The sequence below is a fragment of the Heptranchias perlo genome, chromosome 34 (genome assembly GCF_035084215.1).
Source record: "Heptranchias perlo isolate sHepPer1 chromosome 34, sHepPer1.hap1, whole genome shotgun sequence".
In the NCBI taxonomy this organism is placed as follows: Eukaryota; Metazoa; Chordata; class Chondrichthyes; order Hexanchiformes; family Hexanchidae; genus Heptranchias; species Heptranchias perlo.
Genome location: NC_090358.1, coordinates 26307420 through 26318164, shown reverse-complemented (window position 1 = coordinate 26318164; position 10745 = coordinate 26307420). Strand labels below are relative to the sequence as shown.

The following is a 10745-nucleotide window of genomic DNA, read 5'->3' as shown; positions in this document are numbered from 1 at the left end:
AGGCTAAGGACCAATAGTCCAAGCCTCGTCTGCCAGCTGTATCGGGTCAGAGATCAGCGTGCGTGTGATGTATCGATCAGCACAGCCAGCAGATGAGGCTCCCGGCCGGAAGCCTTTAAATGTTGGAGACATTTTATTGTCTAAAAGCAAGGAGTCTACTGCTGAAAACCTGGACTTTAAAACTGTAACACTTTTGCTTTTGGAAGCCCTGTTACATTTAAAAGAAAATATTTGCTTCTAATACGTTAAGCTGTGTAAACACATGTACACCAAAGTGACCGCAGTTTGAATGAGCAGATCAGCAGACTGATGTCTAAAGGTTTTCTTTGTTTACTTTCAATTGCCCAGTTTTCCCGGGGTCAATGAAGGATGCTACCTAATGTGTTCAGAATTGCTGGGGTTGTGTCTGTGGCATTCATTTTTGGCATGTTTTAAAATCTGGAATTTATAATGGTATTTAACCTCGAGCATGAAAAGAATGAAATGGTACATTCTCTGGAAACTCAATTAACAGTGTTCAGCAAATAGACTGAGATAAAGTTGGCCTGAATCAGTGTAGTTGGAAGTTGATCTGAAGTGCAGTCTCCAGTCTGTTGAGAGCCAAACGGAAGTCTATTAGTATGAATTCATAGGCCAGCAGCCTCCCTTATTTTCTCATGAACTGGCTCTTATGTTGATTATTTTCATGCAGTGTAGTCAAGTTTAGATTTTTTTTACAGTGGCTACTGAAAGTTCAGGAGCCAACTGCTTTTACAGTGTGATGTCTGCTGCCACGTGTATAATTGCAGTGCTTTGTTTGAAATGTTTCATAAAGTATATTATGCCTAATAGTCTGTCTTAGAATTCAATTTCTGACCAAAATAATTGATTTTTACTAGTGTGTTGAGGTTTTCTATCCAAACAAATTTATATTCCATGGTTTAAAATGTTCCTTAAGGTAAAAGAACCCTTCCCAACATTGGCTCCTGGTCTATCATTACCACAAATCTTAAATCTTAAATTCTCATCCCTTCTGTTTAAATCCTTTCATGAGCTCACACCTCCTCAGATGCCTAGGCCCCATGTTCTAACATTCCCTCCCTAAACCCCACCACCTCTCCAGCTTCCTGTCTTCCTTTAAGACTCTACTTCAAACTCACCTCTTTGACGAAGCTTTTGGTCACTGCTCCTAATATCTCCATCTTTGGCTCAGCGTCCATTTTTATTAATTACGTCTCGGTGAAGCACTTTGAGATGTCTTTCGACATTAAAGGCGCTATATAAATGCAAGTTGTTGTTGTTCCTACGTTAATATAAAAGTATACAATCGTGGGTTTCCTATGGGCTGTTTCTAAGGTTACTGCAGCATTGTGTATAACAGTGCTGAGTCCTACATCTTAGGGGTGCCCAAATTACTGTCCTCGTGGGTCACATACAGAGGCACCACAGAAGCCGAACATGGACTTTAATTCCGTGTTCCTGTTAGTCTGCATATATCGAGTTGCTGATACTGATAAATCTTGGTTTTATGATTTTGATGCAACAGTGCTAAAAACAGCCCTTTCCAAACCTCCAAGCCCACAGAATAAGAAATATAGACACATAGGACTCAGTTGCCGGGACCCACACATTGCGCACTGCTGCCATTCATCATCGTACTCTTTGATTATTATTTACTCTCCTTTGCATCTTAACTTTGCCTTTGATCCTTGCAATGTGCCATTGGATCATCTGCCTGTAATGGAGAGGTATTCTTTTGGAGCATTACTATCTCAGTCTGTCTCCCCAGCATAAAGGATAATTGCGTGTGAACTATTTGGGAGATTAACATCTTAATTAGTGAGTTGGTGCCCCTTCTGCTTGTAATTGAGAAGGAAAGGGTGGAGGATCTTATTTGAATGCAATAAACAGATGTGTGGCAATGACAACCTATTTCGTAATTATGTTGGGAGCCCAGGAAACCAGTTGGTTGAGGAAGGAGGGGATGAATTTTACCAGGGCTGCAAGCTGAGAGCTTGCTCTTTACAACTGTGCATATCCAACACGCTATGTCTTTGGATTAATGCTATATCTAAAGGTCAATGTAATGTCCCTAACACTGCATTGGGTAATGCTGGAGTGTGACCTCTTGTGAGACTTGAAATTGAACTTCTGAGTTACAGATGAAGATTTAATTCTATGCCTGTTCTGTTACTTACAATATATACTGTTGTTGAACACATATTCTCTGTCATGGGGGTTTAGAATCACCAGGCAGGCTTCCAGCTGATGCCTCATAATTTTAAATATGTTTTCTTAAACACCAGTATTTATACAAACTTAGTAGAATTCCATATATAACCTTCCCCATACTGCGCAACATGCACAGCCCATTAACAGTCAAATTTCTGGTTTTGTAACTAATGATTTTTAATTGTTTTTATACAGATGTTTGGACGTGAATGAATGACCATAACAGAAACTACTACTGCTACTACTTCATGACTTGTGGAGCCAGGAGAAACACGAAGATGATGATGATGATGCACATGCTCTGCAATATTGGGTGGCTGCTAGCCCTCAATCTGTCTGTGATATTTGCAGGTATGTGAAAAATTGGAACGTTCAGTGTAAACAGGGTTGCTTAAGATATGCGTACGGTCCATGTAGACCATATAAATTTAACTCCAAACTCCCCACCTGATCATGTAAACCATATAATCTAGGCTGATGCATCAGTACAGTACTGAGGAAGTGCTGCACTGCGCTGTCCTTCGGATGAGACATTAAACCGATGCCCTGTCTGCCCTCTCGGGTTGATATAAAAGATCCCAATGCTCTATTCAAAGATGAGTAGGGGAGTTCTCCCTATGTCCTGGCTAATATTTATCCCTCAACCAACATCGCTTAAAACAGATTAACTGGTCATTTATTTCACTGCTATTTGTGGGATCATGCTTCATGCAGATTGGTTACCGCATTTCCCTACATTACAATAACTACACTTCAAAAATACTTCATTGACTGAAGTGTTTTGGAATGTGCTGAGGTCATGAAAGCTATTTGAATGCAAACTCTCTCTTTTTTAAGTTGATATTGCTGCAGTCAGAGCAACTGTTCACTCTTGTTTCAAAAGGAAATTGGTTATATAATTGAAAAGGAAAATTTTGCAGAGCTATGGGGCAAGAGCAGGGGGGAGTGGGACTAGTTGGATGGCTCTTTCAAAGAGCCGGCACAGGCACGAATGGCCTCCTTCTATGCTGTTGGATTCTATATTTGGATTTTTAGATCTATATTAGAGTTTTTTGAGGGTGTAACTAGCAGGGTAGATAAGGGGGAACTAGTGGATGAAGTATATTTGGACTTTAAAAAGGCATTCGATAAGGTGCCACACAAGAGGTTGTTACACAAGATCAAAGCTCATGGGATTGGGGGTAGTATATTAGCGTGGATTGAGGATTATTTAACAGACAGGAAACAGTAGGAACAAATGGGTCATTTTTGGGTTGGCGGGTTGGCAGGTTGTAACTAGTGGGGTGCCGCAAGGATCAGTGCTTGGGTCTCAGGTGAAGGGACCGAGTGTAATGTATCCAAGTTTCTGACGATAAAAGCTAGGTGGGAAAGTAAGCTGTGAGGAGGACGCAAAGAGGCCGCAAAGGGATATAGACAAGTTAAGTGAGTGGGCGAGAAGGTGCAGATGGAGTATAATGTGGGGAAATGTGAAATTATCCACTTTGGTAGGAAGAATAGAAAAGCATAATATTTTTTAAAAGCTGAGAAACTAAGAAATGTTGCTAGTCAGAGGGATTTGGATGTCCTTGTACATGAATCACAGAAAGCCAACCTGCAGGTACAGCAAGCAATTAGGAAAGCAAATGGCATGTCAGCCTTTAATGCAAGGAGGTTGGAGTACAAGAGTGACAAGATCTTCCTACAATTATATAGGGCTCTGGTGAGACCGCACCTGGAGTACCGTGTACATTTTTGGTCTACTTACCTAAGGAATGATATACTTGCCTTAGAGGGGGTGCAACAAAGGTTCACTAGATTGATTCCTGGGATGAGAGGATTGTCCTATGAGGAGGGAATGTTAGAATGGGCCTATATTTTCTGGAGTTTAGAAAAATGAGAAGTGATCTCATTGAAACGTATAAAAATTCTTAGAGGGCTTGACTGGATAGATGCTGTGAGGCTGTTCCCCTGGCTGGAGAGTCTAGAACTAGGGGTCACAGTCTCAAGATAAGGGGTCGGCCATTTGGGACTGAGATGAGGAAAAATTTCTTCACTCAGAGGGTTGTGAGTCTTTGGAATTCTCTACCGCAGAGGTCTGTGGATGCTCGGTCGTTGAGTAAATTCAAGACTGAGATTGATGGATATTTGGACACCAAGGGAATCAAGGGATATGGCGGGAAAGTGGAATTGAGGTAGAAGATTAGCCATGATCTTATTGAATGGCGAAGCAGGCTCAAGGAGCCGAATGCCCTATTCCTGCCCCTATTTTTTATGTTCTTATGATGAGGTCTTTGTTCTGCTGTCATTCCTGACCAGGATAATATTCTGTAAGAACAAGTTTAATGTAAGCACTTGGGAGCTTTTCACTAAAAATGTGAGCAGAAATCCAACTTCAACAAATTGTTAATGAAATCATGGGAATACGCAGTTTCCAAATGTATGATTTGTGGAAACTTGGAAGATCCCTGTGATATGAAAGTTGAGGGCCACTGGTAGTGTACAGTGCAGATAGTTGACTGTCCCTGCAGGTCTTTGTGGACCAGGTAACCCGTATCACTCACAACTTCCCTGGTGAGTTGGTGCCCTGCTGTGAACGGAATCTCAACGGACTCTGTTATTGTGCACTTGTTGCCTGCAGTACCACTAGCTCTGAGTCACGTGCCTCCTATGTGATCAGTTTCCTTATTCTCCTTCACCTTCTCCTCCTTCTCTTCTGCTCCTCCTCCTCCTCTCTCTGGCTGAGATTGCAATTGAGTGCAGAGTTAGGGACAGTTTTGTGCTGTAGGCTCTTGCCCACTAGGAATTAGATTGAGAATGCACAAATCCATTTCACTTTACAGCCAGCAAATGATGGAGACGTAATCCCATCATTTGGGGCTGGATTTAAACACAGGTCCAAGAGGTGAAAGGTCAGTATCTAACCCACTCAGTCAGTTCTGTCCCCATTTATTAAGCTCATGAGCTGCAGCTCTTGAAGTAGAATGCTCATTTTTTGATGTGACTCTGCAGTAGCAGAATGCTCACTTAGAGTTTATTAATGCCCTTTTAACGAGCTGATAAGTTAAATTGGTCCTTTTCTCACTTTTCAATAGCCCTTTTTACTGTTTCAAAGTAGGAGGAATGCTCAGAATATCACGAATCATGGACATTACCTGTTGCCACTTACTCCCAACAATCTGCCACTTTATACTTGCATCAACTTTCTCTCTAGGATTGGTGATGAGAGGACTTGCTCGTCTGAAATTGTTTGCAATGACCTAACAGTGGTGAAATCAGGGCCTCAATATTAACCCCCCTATGACAGGCAAGAGAGGGTCAGGGAGGGCGTTAAAAAGTGAAATGCGCGGAACTCGACCCCAACCCACAGCGCAATTGCCAGGCAACGGATATTGGTGCGTCCAAGTGTCGGGATGCTTATTAATAACGATTACCAACCTCCCCCTTCCCCCCGCCTGCCATCTTCCTCCTCAACCCTCCTGATTGTTGGGAACCGTCCCCGGCTGCAGCCTTCTGCCACTAATGTTCCCTCCCGCTCACCGGCCAGGCTGTCCATTTGGTCGGCTGCCAGCTACAAGATGTTAATGAGGTCATGCCGTTAAGTTCGGCAAGAATCTCCGTGGCATCGTTGCAGGGTTCTTCGGCCGTTTTCGGCCTCCCCCGTTATCTTCCCACATCCCCGTAAATATCGGGGCCCAGAGATTACACAAGTAAAAACTTTCTTTGTGCCTTGAAACACAGAACTCACACTTGAACTCCAGAATATTGTGTGAATCCATGAAAATTGTGTACAGAGTCTACCACTGGGGAGCGAGGGCACCTCTGTGTCCTGGGTATCAGTTTATGATTTCACTACACCTCATAGACACAGAAGTCCTTTGTCTAATTGTTAATATGCTATTAGTAATTAGTTACGCAGTTTCTGAATGCTAAAACAAGAAAAAAATTAATTACCTTAAAATTATCATCAATCTTTAGATTAGAACTACACCACAATGATTCAAAAAAGATGAAACGGCCATTTTAACGGTAAAACAGAAATTAAATTCTGTTCAAGCCAACTATTGTAACTTGAGATTTACTTACCCTCGCTCGTGTTGGGATCATTTCCAAGGAGTAAAAGTTTGGTACGAATGAAGCCAGACAGTGTAAGCACAGCATTAATACACAATGACCTTTTCAGTATGCTTCTGTCCCCTGGTCTTCCTGGACATAGCAAGGAAGAGTGAGAGAAAAGATGCAATTTTAACCCAGCCCTCCTGGGGGTAACGGATCGGGCGGGGGTGGGGGGGGAGTTAAAATCGTGTCTGCGGATTCCCCGTACCGTTCCAGCCCACCGCCATTTTAACTCGCCAGTTGTTACCTTTGGGAGAGACGGCTGCCCCACGCTAGCGGGGCCTCATTACAATCTCAGTTATACTCCGATGATGTTATACCCGCCGCCACTCAATTTTAACTCAAAATCGTGGAAGCCCTGCCCAGTCCCTGACTGACTGGTGTTTGAGAGTTCTTGAAGCTGTATAAAAGGGGTCCTTAGCTGCAGCTCACTGGATCATAGGATCTTTTGCTGTCTGGCTTTACAGGGGAGTTTCCAGCTTCCAGATCACTACCTCTGCACTGTTTTGACCTTACAATTCTTTAATCAGTTTTATTTACTACTTATGGGTACCATTATTGCTACCTTATTCTGGATGGAGCAAGACTTAGAGAAGGCAGGGCAGCAGCAATCTTCGTCAGACAAGGAAGAGCAGGGTGAAGGAAATGAAGCAGCAGAGGAAGGAGGGCTTCCTCAGCGCCTTGCAGCCAGAGATGTGAGGGATCAGCTTATAGTTCAGTGATTCTGCTGAGCTGCTCACACCCCTGCTCTAAGAACTTAGATAGAGCCCCTCTGCATAACAGTCCTTATTATATTCTTCACTGCTCCCTTCGTCCTGCATTGAAGAACATTCAAACCATTCAGACAAGTTCTACATCAATGACATTCTGACCAAACAGACTCAGAAGCTGCTAAAGCACACTGAAGACTGAAGTGCTAATTGTGATAATGATTGATTAAATGCCAAACGTAATAATTCCCGTCCAGTCATTTCTCACCCAGGTGATAAATCCATAGTGTGTTCTTTAAAGACGGTTTCCTAACTCTACTACTCCTACGAGGTGCTCCCCTAGTGGGCAGAGCACAGCTGGAGAAAGGCTGTTGTTCCTCATGTGGGGTCACTTGAGATGCTTGTAGCCAGTGACTTCTGGGTACTTGAGCCTGCGGTGGGCCCGCCCCCAGGCTACTGCATTCTGCTGCTGCTGGGGCACTCTGGCCCAGCTAACTTACTGGCACCATGGCGGCTATTGGTTGAAGAGGGCAAATGCGCAGGCGTGCTGACATCCCGAGAGAGGCCAACATGTCTCTTCCCCCATTGCTTGAGCGCCACTTCCACTGGGACTGGTCCTCAGCACTTCCACTGATCCTCAGGAAAGCAGACTGCAGAAGATGGCTGATTCCTTCAAGCCCCTATCAATTTGATCCACCAAACTCTCCATTGCGGAGCCCAGACTCTGCATGGCTTCCACCAAAGCTGCAAAGCATGTGAACATGGACAGCTGCATGGTTAGGGTCCAGCTGCTGTGACCTTGGATGTGGGCACACTCTCCAGGGTAGACTGCAGAGTGGTGATGCCATGCGAGATGACACCACACAGAGGTATGGAGGCTGGAAGTGGTCTCCTCTACACCCTCAGCAATAGTGCTGAAGTTGGGAGAGGGCCTTACCCACCAACATATTCTTCCCTGGGCTATCCCTACCACGAGTACCTGCTGCTGCCCACTGGCTTTGGGTGTTTCACCACGTGCAGACCCCTCTATCTCACGATCTAGCCCACGCGAAGTGCCAGTGTCTGAGTTGGTGCCTGGGAGAGATGGAGCGCCTGACGGTGCCTCCTCAGGAGGATTGTTCTCTTCCGAGGTGTCTTCTTGGTGCTGAGAAGGATCTAGAAGGGAGAAAAGGGACAAGAGTTAGGATGGCAGATAGAAGCTGGATTTAAGCAGAATTAGGAGAATGCAGCTTGAAGTTGGTAAGCTTCCTGCATATCTACTGTGTTGAATGAAGGGATCCAAGTAATATGCAGACACCCTGCTTAGGTCAGTCGCCAACCTCTCCTTCCCCATAAACTTTACTTGTTCGTGCAATGCTGATTCACTTGATGCACTAAATGGTACAGAGAAGTTCTAATCTGAGCCAAGATGTCTTTATTTTTATTCATTCTCTGGATGTGGGCAATGCTGGCAAGGCCGGCATTTATTACCTATCCCTAGTCACCCTTGAGAAGGTGTTGGCGGGTCTTCTTCTTGAACCGCTGCAGCCCGTCTGGTGAAGGTGCTCCCACAGTGCTGTTAGGTCGGGGGTTCCAGAACTTTGACCCAGTGATAATGAAGGAACAGCAATATATGTCCAAGTCAGGATGGTATGTGACTTGGAGGGGAACTTGGAGATGATGGTGTTCCCATGCGCCTGCTGCCCTTGTCATTCTAGGTGGTGGAAGTCACGGGTTTGGGAGGTGCGGCTTGTCTGGGGGTGGACATCATACCTGTTAACTTGCTAACTGCATAATCAAACAAAGGACCCAAAAGTCATAGCTAATAGCCTGCATTGGTGACATTTAATTGTGTGTTCCATCCTGAATATTCAAATAACCCAGAGTTTTCATTTTGTTGCGCTGTTATCTATGTGCTTCTAATGAGTTTAATATATCATCATGGTTTCCACAAATCCAAATACAAATTAAGAGTTTTGGTCTGATATGTGCTTAATTTGTTTCCTCCTCTCCTCCACACTGTATTGAGGGGGGTGGGTTGCGTATTGAGGGGGGTAGGTTGCGTATTGAAGATGATCTGTTCTGTGTTCTAAGCTTGTCCTGACCAGGATCCAGATCTCCACCAGTGGAACCCAGGCCACAATAAGGAACATCGAATCACCATTGGCCGTGATCGGAAACTGCTGCTGGCTTCTTCGGCCACCGTCCATTCTATTCACATCTCTGACGGAGGTACATCTTAGTGACTTGTTTAAAGGTTTAATGTGGGTTTAATTTTTGTTCTAATATATATGTGACCATCTTTACCTTAACCTTGACTAAAGGAAATGAGAAATATTTTTTTAAAATACCCATACATTCTTTGAACCGTAAAATGTTTTGTATACACTGAGCACGAATGTTGAGAATTGGTAAGCACACCACAAATTTCTGTCCCCACGTCAGTTAAGTTTATCTAGTGAGCGGTCCAGCCATATAGACCAGGAAAATTTCCGTTTTGACCCCAGTCTGTGCTGAGTTCGCCGACCTCAGTTTGGGCAGTAGTAGGACTATTACAAATGGCTGCAGTTTCTCTGGGCTAGGGAGGTGAAAATTGGCCAGAATTCCCACTTTTGATCAGCATCATGTGACCCTGCTGAGAGCGTGTTCAGTTGTGATGCCTCCAGTAGAGACTCGCACCTGAATAATGACCACTTGTACAAGGTACCAAAGGATAACCAGTACCCCTCGAACGGCTTCCAGCAAGAGGTAAACGCCATCCGGAGAGGACAGGAGAAACAAAATCTTATGGTATTGTATAAAATTCTGCTGTTAAAGGCAGAACACACAGAGTGCTGAAGGCTAATGGGTGAAGTAGCATTTTAGAAATACAAAATATAAATCTACAGGTAAAAAAGGTTGTTGCCCTTTAAGATTCATTTAATTGTAGTCACTGAAAAATGTGGATTAGATGATTTCCTTTCTTCACTAAAGGATATGTTTTTGTACTTAAACTTTTCCTGTCACTATATTTTCTATATTATTGTGCAAAATTATGTCAATTCAGGAGAAGCAACAAAATCATAATAAGTAGAAGCATCAGTCCATTTTCATGCAGTAATAGTTCATGTTTTAGGTAATTTGATAATCAAATGAAAGCCACCTAAATTAGACAGAAATTTTTATATAAATGGAAATCTTTGTACCGCACCCCTCTGAAATCGGAATTTTGAAAAAGATTTAAAAGGATAAGGGGAGTGGGACTAATTGGATAGTTCCTTCAGAGAGCTGGTACAGGCGCAATGGGCCGAATTACCTTCTGTGCTCTAACGTTCTATGATTTCATAAAATCTGTACCACTGGTCAGATATAGACTTGTTCATTATCTTCTTCTGTAGGCAAACTGGTCTTTTCAGACCGCGATGAGGAACCTATCGTCCTGCGAACACGAAACATCCTGATTGAAGATGGCGGGGAGCTGCATGTTGGCAGTGAGGACTGCCCATTTCAAAGAAACATTACCATCATTTTATACGGAAGGTAAATAGAACGTGAGGTAGATTTTACAAATTAGTACTCCTGGTGCAGAGCTTCACATGTCAGGAGCGCACAACAGGAATTTGGGTGTGGAGATCAGCGCATTCTGTACGATTTCTGTCCATTAAATTACTCGGGATATGCTGACCTCTGTACCTGAATCCCCAAAATGCACCCTCAGCTCACAAAACTCTGGGAGTCATTTTGACTTTGGGTGTTAGTGTAAAACGGGGTATA

At 43.6% G+C, this 10745-nt stretch overlaps 1 protein-coding gene across 2 annotated transcripts in view; it reads left to right on the top strand.

Annotated features, from left to right (window-relative positions):
* LOC137301907 (cell migration-inducing and hyaluronan-binding protein-like) overlaps positions 1-10745 on the top strand; it is a 194917-nt gene that overhangs the window by 86168 nt on the left and 98004 nt on the right. For both annotated transcript variants that reach the window (XM_067971627.1, XM_067971626.1), the window contains exons 2-4: positions 2407-2562; positions 9087-9224; positions 10370-10511. In XM_067971627.1, the coding sequence (XP_067827728.1) occupies positions 2421-2562; positions 9087-9224; positions 10370-10511 (422 nt within the window). In that variant the 5' untranslated portion in view covers positions 2407-2420. The remainder of the gene's footprint in view (positions 1-2406; positions 2563-9086; positions 9225-10369; positions 10512-10745) is intronic.